Source organism: Austrofundulus limnaeus, unplaced genomic scaffold (assembly GCF_001266775.1).
Source record: "Austrofundulus limnaeus strain Quisiro unplaced genomic scaffold, Austrofundulus_limnaeus-1.0 Scaffold206, whole genome shotgun sequence".
In the NCBI taxonomy this organism is placed as follows: domain Eukaryota; kingdom Metazoa; phylum Chordata; class Actinopteri; order Cyprinodontiformes; family Rivulidae; genus Austrofundulus; species Austrofundulus limnaeus.
In genome coordinates, this window is record NW_013952608.1 from 212902 (window position 1) to 225216 (window position 12315).

The window sequence follows — 12315 nt, forward strand, 5'->3', positions numbered from 1 at the left end:
CAGCCTACATTATTTTTACAGACTTTATTGTACAGTTAAAACAAATGTTTATCAAATAAAGTCTAATGTTACAACTAATCAGGGATCCCTTTAAAAAACACAAGAGAGACAAATCCAACCAATTTTCTCATCCCTCTGTGGACAGAGACCCTGGTTCTGGGACCACAGGGAGTGCTGGAGACAGTATCCAGTTCAGGTAAAAACCACTAACCAAATAAAACACATTTCAATGTATCTTTGAGTTTAACACGTGTTGTGTCCCTGCCTTCTCACTCAGCCCATGGAGAGAGCTCACTTTTGGTACTACATGTTGGAACTGGGCTTTTATGGCTCTCTGCTGCTTCGGATCCCTGTGGACATCAGAAGGAAGGTGAAACTGTCAACATTTCTTCGTCAGTTAACGTTACATTCATCGTTTAAGGACGCAGAATTGTGTTTGCTCCCTCTCCCTCATATTTCATGCTTCACTCGCTTCTTTGCTGCTGGAAAACAGAAACCTTGCTCTCCTCTTGTTAATTACTAACTACAAAGACCAACATCTTCTGGAGACATTCACTGCAGGTATTTGCTCTGTTTTAATTACTAGGATTTTAAGGAACAAGTGATCCACCACTTGGCTACCATCATCCTGCTCAGTTTCTCCTACTGTGCCAACTACATTCGTATCGGCACCTTGGTGATGCTGCTCCACGACTCGTCCGACATATTGTTAGAGGTAACAGCCTTACAGAAACACGTCTTTAACATGTTTCTCCTCTGAAGACCTAACAAAGTGTAAGAAGCTAGCAGTCTACATGWACATTACCAAACAATCAAAGATTCAAACTGCTTGTTAGGCTGCAGAATGTGATCTATTTTCTATCATTATGATTGTGAAGTCTGCAAAGATGTTCAACTACGGCACTGGCTGGAGGAGGATGTGTGACTCTCTGTTTGTTGCATTTGCTGTGGTCTTCCTTGTGACTCGACTGGTGATTTTTCCCAGCAAGTAAGACTTTTTTTATGTATTGCAAAATGGATGAATAGCTTCTTTTTTGTTTTTGGTAACTGCTTAATCCAGGGCTATTCAACTAAATTGCTCCGGGGGCCACAGTTACTGCCGGTCAGCAGCTGAGGGGCCGAACATCCAGCAATTAAAGTTATTATGTAAATAAACCAAGTATTACAAAGATCTGTTTCCTTTGAAATAGTTTATTTTGCTGCATTTAGTCATRAATACAACATACAGAACCCTATAAAAATAGTGATAATTAAACATTATCAAAAACAAAAAGAACACATTATGCTTCCTATTAGACGCAAATAATATTTTGACATCTCTGACTTGCCAAATTTTTAAACCAATTTTATTTTCACTTTGATAGTTTTATCTTCAACTGCTTGTAGTTTAAACTGTCTTGTTTATAGAAATATTTTTACCAGCTTCTAGCCGAGATTTTGACGTTTCTGTAGATACCAAACGTGTCTATGTTTTACTAAAAGAACTTAGAGTAATTAAAGTAGAAAACCGGGCTTAAGAGATGAATGAACCAGTTGGCGGGCCGAACTTTGGTCACTCGCGGGCCGGATGTGGCCCACGGGCTGCCAGTTGAATAGCCCTGGCTTAACCTCTTGAGCCCCAAAACAACTTTTTCCATTTTCTATTTATTTTAACTTCTTTTAACTTAAGGTCTGTTGGTTGAACCTGGACATGGTTGGTATAAAAGAAACCTAAGAATCTTGGCTAAAATCTCATGGAAACTATTTTTACATCCACCAAACAGTTCGAATGTCAAGCACTTGAATCAGAAAGTAAACAAACTGTACAAAATGGCATCATTGCAAATCTGTAAATACATTCAAACTATTCTGTAAAAGAAAATTGTTTGACATTATTTTTAAACAAGTAAAAGTAGATACCAAAATATGATGTAAAGTGTTTTGAAAGTTTTTTTTTTCCCCACTGGATTTTGAGTGAATAGGATCCAACTGAAGTCAAACATAATTTCTCATTATTTTATATATATGGTGACAAATAAATGTTTGGATAATTTTTCAAAAGAACAAACATTCAATAAAAAGTCTTTTCAGTCAGGTAAGAAAAAATAAATAAGTTTTGGACGTAAAAACTTCAGATTTCTTAACATTTATTAATGACAAAATTCAACATTGTTTCTTTACTAAATCCTCTGTAACTTTGCTCCAGTTAATTTTAGCAGCATGAATCTTTGCACAGGTGATGTCCACAAGTGGATTTATGGGTTCCAAGAGTTTTTACAGTTTTTCTCAGTTGCTAAAACACTAAACCCTGTTCTTTGAACCAAAAGCTCAGTTCCCCGAACCCATTTCTTAAAATGGCCACTCTTTTGTCAGAATATAAGCACGTTTCACCCAGTTAGACACAACATGCAGACCTATTTTCACCCACTAAAACACATTTCCCCTTTTGATTCACATGGGTTCCACAATGATAAGCACAGGTAGCTAAAATGAGACACAAATAAAGCTTTGCTGTCTGAACTACAACACAACAACTCAAAATAGATCACACACGTGTCTAATAATGTGACCAAACCAATACAAGGCAGTACAAGGATCCCTGGTCATCGAAGCTTCACTGTGAATAGAAACAGTCACAGAGGCAAATACTCTAAACATAAATACTGTAAAGAACTGTATGCACTTTTGTTGGTGTAAAGGATGTTTACACTTACATAAAAACAAACAGTATATACAGTATATACAGTATATATGTATATATATATATATATATATATATATATATAAAGAATTATTTATAGGCTATACACTCACGCAACATAGACTACAGTCGCCACCTAAGATACAAAGGACATCCTGATCCAGGCTGACAGACAGGTGATGCTAACCAGCTGGACATGGTGGTCGACAAACAAGAGAAGAAGGCAGCAGTGAYAGRTGTAGAGATCATAAGTGACTGAAACACCTGGAAGAAGACGAACGAGAATCTGGACGAATACCAAGATGAAAAAAAGAAGAGAGTCAGAGAGTCAAAGCATCAATAGTCCAAGTGGTCACTGGAAGACTTGGTGCTGTGACCCCCAAACTACAGGAGTGACTTGAACAGATCCAAAGAACAGCCTCAGAGATCTCTGGTTACTTTAAGAACAGCTAAAATCCTGAACAGAACCCTGAAACTCCAGGCCTCTGGTGGAGGACCTGAGTTTGAAATGAAGGATGAGTAGGACGAGATACAAGTTTTCTATAAATTTGAGATATAATGTTTTATTTGTTTATTTATGTACATATTTATTTTTTACTTCAAGTGCTATGCAGGTGTTTTGTTAAGGAAACGCCTTTTCCTTTGTGGACAATAAAGATTATTTCAAAAGCTTCACGACCTTATCACTGTTTTCTTTTGTCCCTGTTGTGTGTACTGACTGCTCTGTTGTGTTTGTTCTTTTGATTTCTGCAGGTCTGATTTGACAACGTTGTTCAGTTTTGAGCACAGTTTGAACTATTTTGAGGCTGTAGTTTGGTTTTGAGCACAGTTTGAACTATTTTGAGGCTGTAGTTTGGTTTTGCTGGAAGAGTCAGAGGTTCTGTGAAAGTAGTTTGAAAAGTGGGTTTTGTGTTTACAGTTTGGAGAAATGGATGGATGGTTTCAAGAAATGTGTTTTAGCAACTGGGAAAAACTAAATGGGTTGTATACTGTCTAATGAAAAAAAATATTCAGGTGAGAGTGAAAAAAAAAAAATTATGTTCCATTCCCAACATCTCTAAAACCACAACAGCTGCTTTACACTTCTGATGAAATCTCCCAAGTATTAGCTTTATTTTGATACCAAGATTATTTAAGTGGAGTTTGTAAATGCTGAGATACACCCAGTTACATTTCGGTTTGGTGTTTTGAGCAAAAACTTGAAGAAAACCCTTGGGGCTGAAGAGGATAAAGTTGTTTGATTTCTTACAGAATCATTCGCACAACCTTGCTGCTGTCCATGGAGGTGTTTCAGCCTTTTCCTGGTTACTACTTCTTTAACATCCTGCTGATGGTGCTGCAGGTTCTTCACATCTTCTGGGCAGGTTTAATTTTACGCATGGTCTACAAGTTCCTGAAAGGCAAGGTGAGAAGTGGGTCATGAAATTTATAATTATTATCTGAGAAAAGGACGGACTTTATACAGCTGCTTCATGAATTGTTCTCTTTTTTCAAAGATCTTTACAGGCGTCTGCTTTAGTAATGTCATTAAGTCCCTTTGCATCTGCTTCTGCCCACAGCTGGAAAAAGATGAACGCAGTGATGAAGARAGTGGAGCTGAAGAGGAAGARGAGGAGAAAGAAGGAGATGAAAATACAGATCAAGACTGTTACTGGGAAAAAAGCAAAGACACTTTGAACTCCAAGMTGTCAATGCTCACAAACAGTTGTGTCCTTAATAATCTGACCCACCACAGGTCCTCTGGAGCCAAGAGGATACGAAAAGCTCAATGACAATTTTTTTAAATGTTAACTCCCACTTTGCTTTTACAAGAATATGTTCATTTTTATGGTACTTTAAAATATCTTGTATTGTTTAGTAATTTTAAAAAAATGAGTGACTTTTTTTTCTTACACAACTTTCTCTGTGCTTAGATCTTTATTAAATGCAATTAAACCACCAAGCTTAATAATTTATGATTGTGTTTATTTATTATAAAACACACTGGCTTAATTTAAAGTTATTGTTCATAAGACATAATTAGAGACACGTGCTTTAGGTAGAAAATGTTATAAAACCCTGCTGTTAAAGACAATACTTTTGCACACCCACAAACGACAAAAAACATATTTAGCAGAGGATGGTTTCGATCCATCGACCTCTGGGTTATGGGCCCAGCACGCTTCCGCTGCGCCACTCTGCTCACTGGAAGGGCTCGAGAGGTATACTTTTATATATAGTTAAGGCGAACACATTCATGCTGCGTAGTTTTGATCTTACGTAATTGACGCTGTCCACGTTTCATTTACGTTTGAGGTCGTTTTAAAGTGATCTCACTGCCACACAGCTGRAAAGTGGTCTTTGAGCGTCAGTTGTCTCTGTGGCGCAATCGGTTAGCGCGTTCGGCTGTTAACCGAAAGGTTGGTGGTTCGAGCCCACCCAGGGACGTCTAGCTTTTCTTTTTTTTCTATCACTGAAGATTTGTGAGGCGTTTTTTTTACTCACCGTTTCCCACGAAGCTGAAGTTAGCTTCCGGTTCCAGCTTCCGATTCGGGAAATTTCTAACGGGATATTACAACTAATTTTCACTGCCTTGAGCATGTTTCATCTGCTCTAGCTCAACAACTACAACCCCTGGACTCTTCAAATCTGGACTAGATTATTCTACACTAATAGAAGAATATTTAAAAATAGATTTGGGATTTATGAAACCCTTTTCTGATTTGTGAAACTTCAATAAATATTGTTTTCTTCACTTTTTGTGCATCAGGACCACACTGGACCCAGTCCAACTCTAAAACCACAACACCTAGAATTTTCAAATCTGGACTAGATTTTTCTACACAAATAGCAGATGATCTAAAATCAGTTGTGTGTTTGTGAAACATTCATTTGATTTGTGAAAATGTAATTAAATATAATTGGTGTTGTGTGAGCTTTTGCTGCAGTGTCTTCCTGGCTAAATATTGCATTAGCATAAAAAATACAACTTCAAAACTCTTAAAAATACATATTAGTCAACAATTATTTCATTCCAAGCAGTTTTTTTTTTTCAAAATGAATATTGCACACACTGATATTGCAATGACAACATATTTGTGATGTATTGTGCAGCCCTTGCTCTTTGTAGTGATACAGAACCAAGCAGATAAACAACACTGAAACAGAAGCACTTATATAGAAATAATCTTTTGTTAAAGAAAAAACTGAATACCAGGGAAAGAAGAACATTAAGATGTTGGCAGCATTATTTCAGATGATGCCCCCAACCAGGAAGATATCACAGCTAAACAGAATGCAAAACCACATCTAGCTATAATGAAGATGAAAATATTTAATGTTAGAAAACAGTAAGTTCAGAGTTGAAATGACAGCAAATAATGCAAAATTGAAAGGATGAGTTAGATTCTAGCGTTCCACAGACCAAAATGCATTAATAAGGCGATTTATTGAAGTTTCACAAATCCCAAAGTTGTTTTAAAATATAATTTTATTAGTATAGAATATTCTAATTCTGGTTTGAAAAGTCTAGGTGTTAGAGTTTTGGGGCTGGACCAGTACAAGTGTGGTCCAGATGCATTAAAAAAAGTGTAATAATCACAAATTTATTGAAGTTTCACAAATCAGATTAAGGATTTACAAATCCCAAACTTATTTTCAAATATTCTGCTATTAGTGTAGAATAATCTAGTCCAGGTTTGAAGAGTCCAGATAGTTTTTCAGGGTTCATGCAGGTTTCAGTAAGTTAAATTTAAGACCTTTTAAGACCATTAGTAATGACATTTAAGACCAAATAGATGCATTAACAGAACATTCAAATGGTCCCAGAAATTTTATAATAGAAATATTTTATTGCTATCAATTTATTTATTAAAGAATGTTTAATTTTAATACAAGAACACTAAATTATTTGAATGAAACGGTCATATCTGACTGCTGTGAACTGCTTTCAACCGAGTGAAAAAAATCACTGATATCAAGTTGAAATCTCATTGAAAACACACTTTCCCATGTTTAAACAACAAGCAGTGGACATGACTGAACTTCTGTTTTTTGAGCAGGTAAATAAGCCGATGTATGTGGGGGGTTGTAGCAGCAAAGAGGTCAAAAACATGGAAGTAAACTGAGCCATTTTTGCCTGCAGTTATCATGGGATTTGTAGTTTAATCATGACCAGTAGCAAACTTAGCACTTCATGAAGACAGATCGTGTCAACCTCTGATTACAACTCTTAACTTTCTTTATTTATGCAGCCAACCGTTCTCAGTAATGTTCAAAAGTAGAAGAAATTAAGACTTGACAAAATTAAATTTAAGACCTGGGGTTAAAATCTGGGCGTTTTTAAGACTTTTTTAGGCCTAAAATTTTGATTTTCATATTTTAGACTTTTTWAAAACTTTTTTAGACCCGGCATGAACCCTGGTTTTTGAGCTGGACCAGGTCTAGTGTGGTCCAGTAGCCTAAAAAATGATGAAAAACAAACTTTGTTGAAGTTTCACAAATCAGAAAAAGCTTTTGCAAAGCTTTAGTTTTAAATATTCTACAATTAGTGTAGAATAATCTAGTTCATGTTTGAAGAGTCCAGGTGTTGGAAGTTTTTAGCTAGAATACTGTATATAAAGATGACATATCTTATTAAATCGATAGGGATTGGATGGAAAAAGATGTTTGGTCCGTGTTACATTTAGTTGATAGTAATGGCTGCTTGTTGTCATATGAAGCTCTGTCATGAATATAATCTAAAACTAAACCAAAAAACACAARCTCATAATCAATGTCATTCATAAAGCTCTCTTATCTTTGCTTTATTCACCTATTGTTCCATGTTTACCACAATTATTAACTGGAAATTACTCTTTCAAAGATTCCAAGTTTTCCAATAAGATAGTACGGCACACATTTGATATTATTTATCCCACCCTGCCATTTAAAAATACCATTCATCAAAATTTTCCACCACAGTCAATTCATAGATTATGTACTAAAACCTCAAATTTCCACTTGCACTAAGAGTCAAAGAAATCCACTTTAAAACTTTGAATGGAATATATCCATCTAATTACTTTCCTCAAAGATCTGATATTGGAACAAATATATATTTATTTTTTGTGGTGACAGTGAAACAACTGAACAGTTATCCTTTCATTGCATGYATGTTGAAATATTATCAGATATTTTTGACTGATTTTGGTTACTTTACTCAATCAAAATATGTACTAATACAGCAAAACCATCTAATCCCAAACAGTTCTTCCATGAGCATCACCACTCTAAGCTATTTYCAGGCACTTTGTTTATATTGGCGAACATCGCATTTTGTAGCCGGTCACATCATTTTCTTAAAAATCTTTCAGAGAAAAACACATTTACTGGAGAAAAATGTGTTGATTTTGGGTCAGTTTTACAAATAAATTCAGATCTTCAAAATGTTAGTTTTATTAAAAAAAACTTTATTGTAAGTGTTCTAGTAACAGATGGTATTAAGTGTTGAACCACTTGGTGTTTCAGAGTCCTACAAGGTTGGTTCTAATTTTTAAGAGATAATTTATATCTCCTTTAGTTTTTCTTTTCTTCAGTCAACATCCTTGAATCTTTGTTCCACCTTTTTTTCCTTTGATGGATAAAAAGATCTGGGAAATCATTTCCTCTGCTGTTAGTTTCTCTTTGTCATCATCTCACAAAGTCTCTCCTCCTCCTCCTCCTCCTCCTCCTCTCTGTGTTGGCCATCTGACAGAAATATGATAGGGTTTCAGCTTCTCCTCAGAGACCGAGTCAGGGGCGTGGCTCATGAGGTCATGACCACGGGTCGACTTAGGGAAGGCGATGACGTCACGGATGCTGGGAGCGCCGACCATAATGGAGACGAGCCGATCCAACCCTAAAGGAGCACAGAGGAGTTTTATGTTCCATAATCTGCTGTCTGTCTTAACATGATGTGAAGATTCCTACAACCTCAAATGATCTCAACCTCAAACTAAAGGTGGTCTCTGTATTTGGAAATGACCTCATCAAGAAGGGTGCTACCCAACTGAAGTATGACTTTCACATTTTATTTGAATCAAATATGTGACAACTTGATTTAAATCATATAATGTCTCCTCCCTGCAGGGAGGTGCAGAGTTAAATCTTACCCAGAGCAATGCCTCCATGAGGTGGTGCTCCTGAGTCAAGAGCCTCAATTAAGTGGGACAGGAGACTGGAGTCCTCCTGTAAAAAAAAAAAAAAAAACTGTTAATCCCATTTATAAAGTAAATAACTAACGTTCAGTAAACATTTTTTATCTGAGAGGTTAGACTATGTCCCATCAATAACCTTCAGGATATTCTTCAGGACGTAAAGCTGCTCTGAGGCCCTGTGGATCCGGATGGAGCCTCCTCCAAYCTCACAACCGTTCAACACCAGGTCATAGTGCTGCCCCTGAACCTGTTATACATCAGATTAGACACGGTTRAAAACAAAGCTCACATTCTAGAACCTAAAGAAGATTTGATGTGAGCACCTTGTGTGGCTCTGTGAGGAGCAACTCCGTGTCCTCGGGTCGWGGAGCCGTAAACGGGTGATGAGCCGACTCCAGCTCCTCTGGATTCTCCTCTTTGGGTAAGAAAAGAGGGAAGTCCACGACCCACAGGAAGTGGAAGGCAGAGGGGTCGCGCAGCAATAGGCCACGAGATTCRAGGAGCTGAGCGGACTGGAGACGAAGATTCCCGAGCAGTGGGCGCTGAGAGCAGAGATACAAAAAAAAAAAAAGTCTCATAGAAATGTTCTCTTTAGTTGATCTTTTTTCAGTCGTCTCAGTGTTTTTACCACAGAGTGGACGGATCCAGCTGCCATCAGCAGCAGGTCTCCTGGTTTGGCGCCAGTACTCCTCAGAAGGTTTTCAGTTTCAGAGACAGACAGCAGCTTCTTCAGGACGGACTTTATCGTCCCGTCGTCCCTGAGCAGCACCGGGCTCAGCTCCTTCAAATCGATTTCAGTCCAATTAAATCAGAACAACAGAGTCAGGATAAATCTGCACAGTAAAAACAGAAGAATAATGGAGACACAGACCKACCTGTCCGTGCTGAGTCTGGGCCGTTTGCTTCAGTTCATCCAMGTCTTTCCCAGACAGAAGTTTCTATCAACAGAAAACAGTTTGAGACAAACAGAAGCCACATCAGCACATCAGCAGCTCATTTTGCACGTTCTCTGTTCACTCCTACTGTTTTAAATGTTTCTTGTAGCAAACCATTACCTTTATGATCATGAAAAGGCTTTTACTGGCAGAGGGGATGTTTTTGTTCTTACCGCTCCACTCGGGACACAGATGGCCTGAACAGAACCTCCAGGTTGGCTCAGAGCTGATTTGAAGAATTCAATTTGTGTGGATGAGAAAACCTCACTCAGATCCACCAGCTGGAAAGACGAGACGACGGTCAGAAACAGAAAACTTGAATTTTTCTTATCTTATCTATTTCTTTAGATGTAGTCATCTTGTATGGTTGAACACAACTCACTTTTTAAGGGTGAATTTTCAAAGCTAAAAGAGATAAAGACAGTAATAGCAAGAAACTTCTTGACAGTAATTTTCCACATGAAAAATCAAAAACTAATTGAGAAAATCAGTAAAACCATAATATTTCTTTTATAGATTTATAAACTACTGGAGGAAGTTCCTCAACGTTGACTGTGCAGAAAAGKCTTTGTAACCTCTGTGATTGATTAAACATGTTAACACAGCAAAAACTACGGAAGAGCATCACATTCACCAAAAAAAAAAAAAAAACTAGACACCTGATCTCATATTTACGAGATCTTATCTCATAATTACAAGAAAAGATCTCATAATTGAGATAAGATGTCATAATTAGGAGATCAGGATTATCCCCCCCCACCCACCAACATCACCTACTCCTCTGAACCCACCCCATTTTTGTGTTATCTGACCTAAGCCCCCCCAGGATGTCTTGCTCTCTCACGGGTTGTTTAACTCAATTTTCCTTTTGTGTAGTTCAAGCTGTTGTTAAAGGTAGCACAACTGTGTTTGCTGCATGACCGGTTTCACCTGTTCCCCCATGTTTGTCTTGTATGTGTTCTTGAATGGGTGTTTCCTAACTGCCCCCTCCCCCTTCCCTGAATGTACAGCACCATGTGAATTTATTTCTGTGAAAGGCGCTATATAAATAAAACTTTACTTTACTTACTTTGCTTTACTTTAAGTGTCTTATTCTACCCAAGCATCTCTATAAATGTATGGTTAAACAGAACTGCTGTATGTTAGCGCTGAACAAAACACGAGAGATATTTGTAAGACATCAAAATCTTGTGACAAAAGAGGCAGAATTTGACTTGTTTAACAAAAACCATAAAATTATATTCTAAAAGCCAATGTATTGATTTGGGTCAAGATTAAATCGTGTGGATTTTARTATTTTGTCCCCAAACCTTCACATAAAAATAACCTTTAGAGAAAAAAGAAGGAATTTTCACATACATAAGATCCTTACAGCCTTTTAGAAAACAATAATAACCGTTATCATAGCTGGATGAATGCTTTAATTCTTCTTAATGCAGAAATATTTTTCTGTAGGCTTTCAGAAGTCCCCACCTTCATGTTAAACCTGGTGTCAGGTTTGTCCACCCCGTAGTCTCTCATGGCTTCGTCATAAGTCATCTTCTGGAAAGGAACCTGAAGGAAACCCTTCTCTGCAGGCCAGGAGTGCTGCAGCAGACCCTCCACCAGAGACATGACTCCTGCCTGGTCCACGAAAGACATCTCTATGTCCACCTGGAAAAGACAGTGAGGTGAATGTGTCCATTTAGAAAAACAAAAGTTATCAGCTAACCTGTTGATCACAGCTTTTTAACTTTAAAGTCAAACTGGGTTTAAAACATTTTTTTATTATCTGTGTGAAAAAAACAAAACAAAAACGTGTTTTCATGCCTCGGCCCACCTGTGTGAACTCTGGCTGCCTGTCTGGTTTGGAGCCTTCATCCCTGTAGCATCGAGCCACCTGGAAGTACCTGATACAAAACACAAGGAGGTAACCATTATCTTTGGGCCATGTCCCAATACCCACACTCACACCCTCGTTCCACCCTTGTGCACTTCAAATGCGCGTTCATGTTGAAGGGTTTGAGTGCGTAGTGTGTCCCACATTCTCCACATCAGTGCTTCGCCCCACCCATTTTACTATTTCCTCCCTTCTGCRAAGTCTGCATTTTTATGGACTTCAGCAAAGTGCATTACCCACAATTCACTGCTGCATGTGACATCTGGAATTAAAATGCAGACCGCAGAAAAAGAAAATCAATATTCATGGAAGGATGGATCATAGAAAAACTAATTTGGACCATTATTCATTTGATAAATGATAAAGGGGATTTATTAAAACATGAGGCATTTAGTATTAAATACAAAATAGTTTGTTCCCCTGAGGATTACAGAAATGTGGTTGAAAATATTCCAATTGCAATGATTAATATAATCAGATTTAGATTTAGATTCAACTCTAATCCCGTGATTGCATAAAATTATCAATGACTTAAATTTTGTAGACAAAAATTGTAATAAACTAATTTTGAGAGAAAAAAAAAATTAATTAACAAAATGTAGCCTGGATCCTCTAACAGGGGTGCCCAACCAGTCGCTCGAAGGCCCGCCAGCTGATTCCCAGTTG

At 37.5% G+C, this 12315-nt stretch overlaps 2 protein-coding genes and 2 non-coding genes across 9 annotated transcripts in view; 2 read left to right on the plus strand and 2 right to left on the minus strand.

Annotated features, from left to right (window-relative positions):
* LOC106524910 (ceramide synthase 2) overlaps positions 1-4635 on the plus strand; it is a 14436-nt gene extending 9801 nt beyond the window's left edge. For all 4 annotated transcript variants that reach the window (XM_014018942.1, XM_014018943.1, XM_014018941.1 and 1 more), the window contains 6 exons: positions 146-196; positions 278-370; positions 587-715; positions 879-988; positions 3932-4085; positions 4240-4635. In XM_014018942.1, coding sequence (XP_013874396.1) covers positions 146-196; positions 278-370; positions 587-715; positions 879-988; positions 3932-4085; positions 4240-4452 — 750 coding nt within the window. In that variant the 3' untranslated portion in view covers positions 4453-4635. The remainder of the gene's footprint in view (positions 1-145; positions 197-277; positions 371-586; positions 716-878; positions 989-3931; positions 4086-4239) is intronic.
* Positions 4636-4790: 155 nt separating this feature from the next.
* On the minus strand, positions 4791-4862 carry trnam-cau (transfer RNA methionine (anticodon CAU)). Its single transcript has one exon. It is a non-coding gene; the product is annotated as a tRNA-Met (tRNA).
* Positions 4863-5033: 171 nt separating this feature from the next.
* On the plus strand, positions 5034-5107 carry trnan-guu (transfer RNA asparagine (anticodon GUU)). Its single transcript has one exon. It is a non-coding gene; the product is annotated as a tRNA-Asn (tRNA).
* A 2981-nt stretch (positions 5108-8088) lies between these two features.
* Positions 8089-12315, minus strand: part of dars2 (aspartyl-tRNA synthetase 2, mitochondrial) — a 7640-nt gene continuing 3413 nt past the window's right edge. For all 3 annotated transcript variants that reach the window (XM_014018945.1, XM_014018946.1, XM_014018947.1), the window contains 9 exons: positions 11590-11659; positions 11244-11423; positions 9944-10051; positions 9711-9773; positions 9464-9616; positions 9159-9377; positions 8972-9082; positions 8791-8866; positions 8089-8537 (listed from right to left, as the gene is read on the minus strand). In XM_014018945.1, coding sequence (XP_013874399.1) covers positions 8335-8537; positions 8791-8866; positions 8972-9082; positions 9159-9377; positions 9464-9616; positions 9711-9773; positions 9944-10051; positions 11244-11423; positions 11590-11659 — 1183 coding nt within the window. In that variant the 3' untranslated portion in view covers positions 8089-8334. The remainder of the gene's footprint in view (positions 8538-8790; positions 8867-8971; positions 9083-9158; positions 9378-9463; positions 9617-9710; positions 9774-9943; positions 10052-11243; positions 11424-11589; positions 11660-12315) is intronic.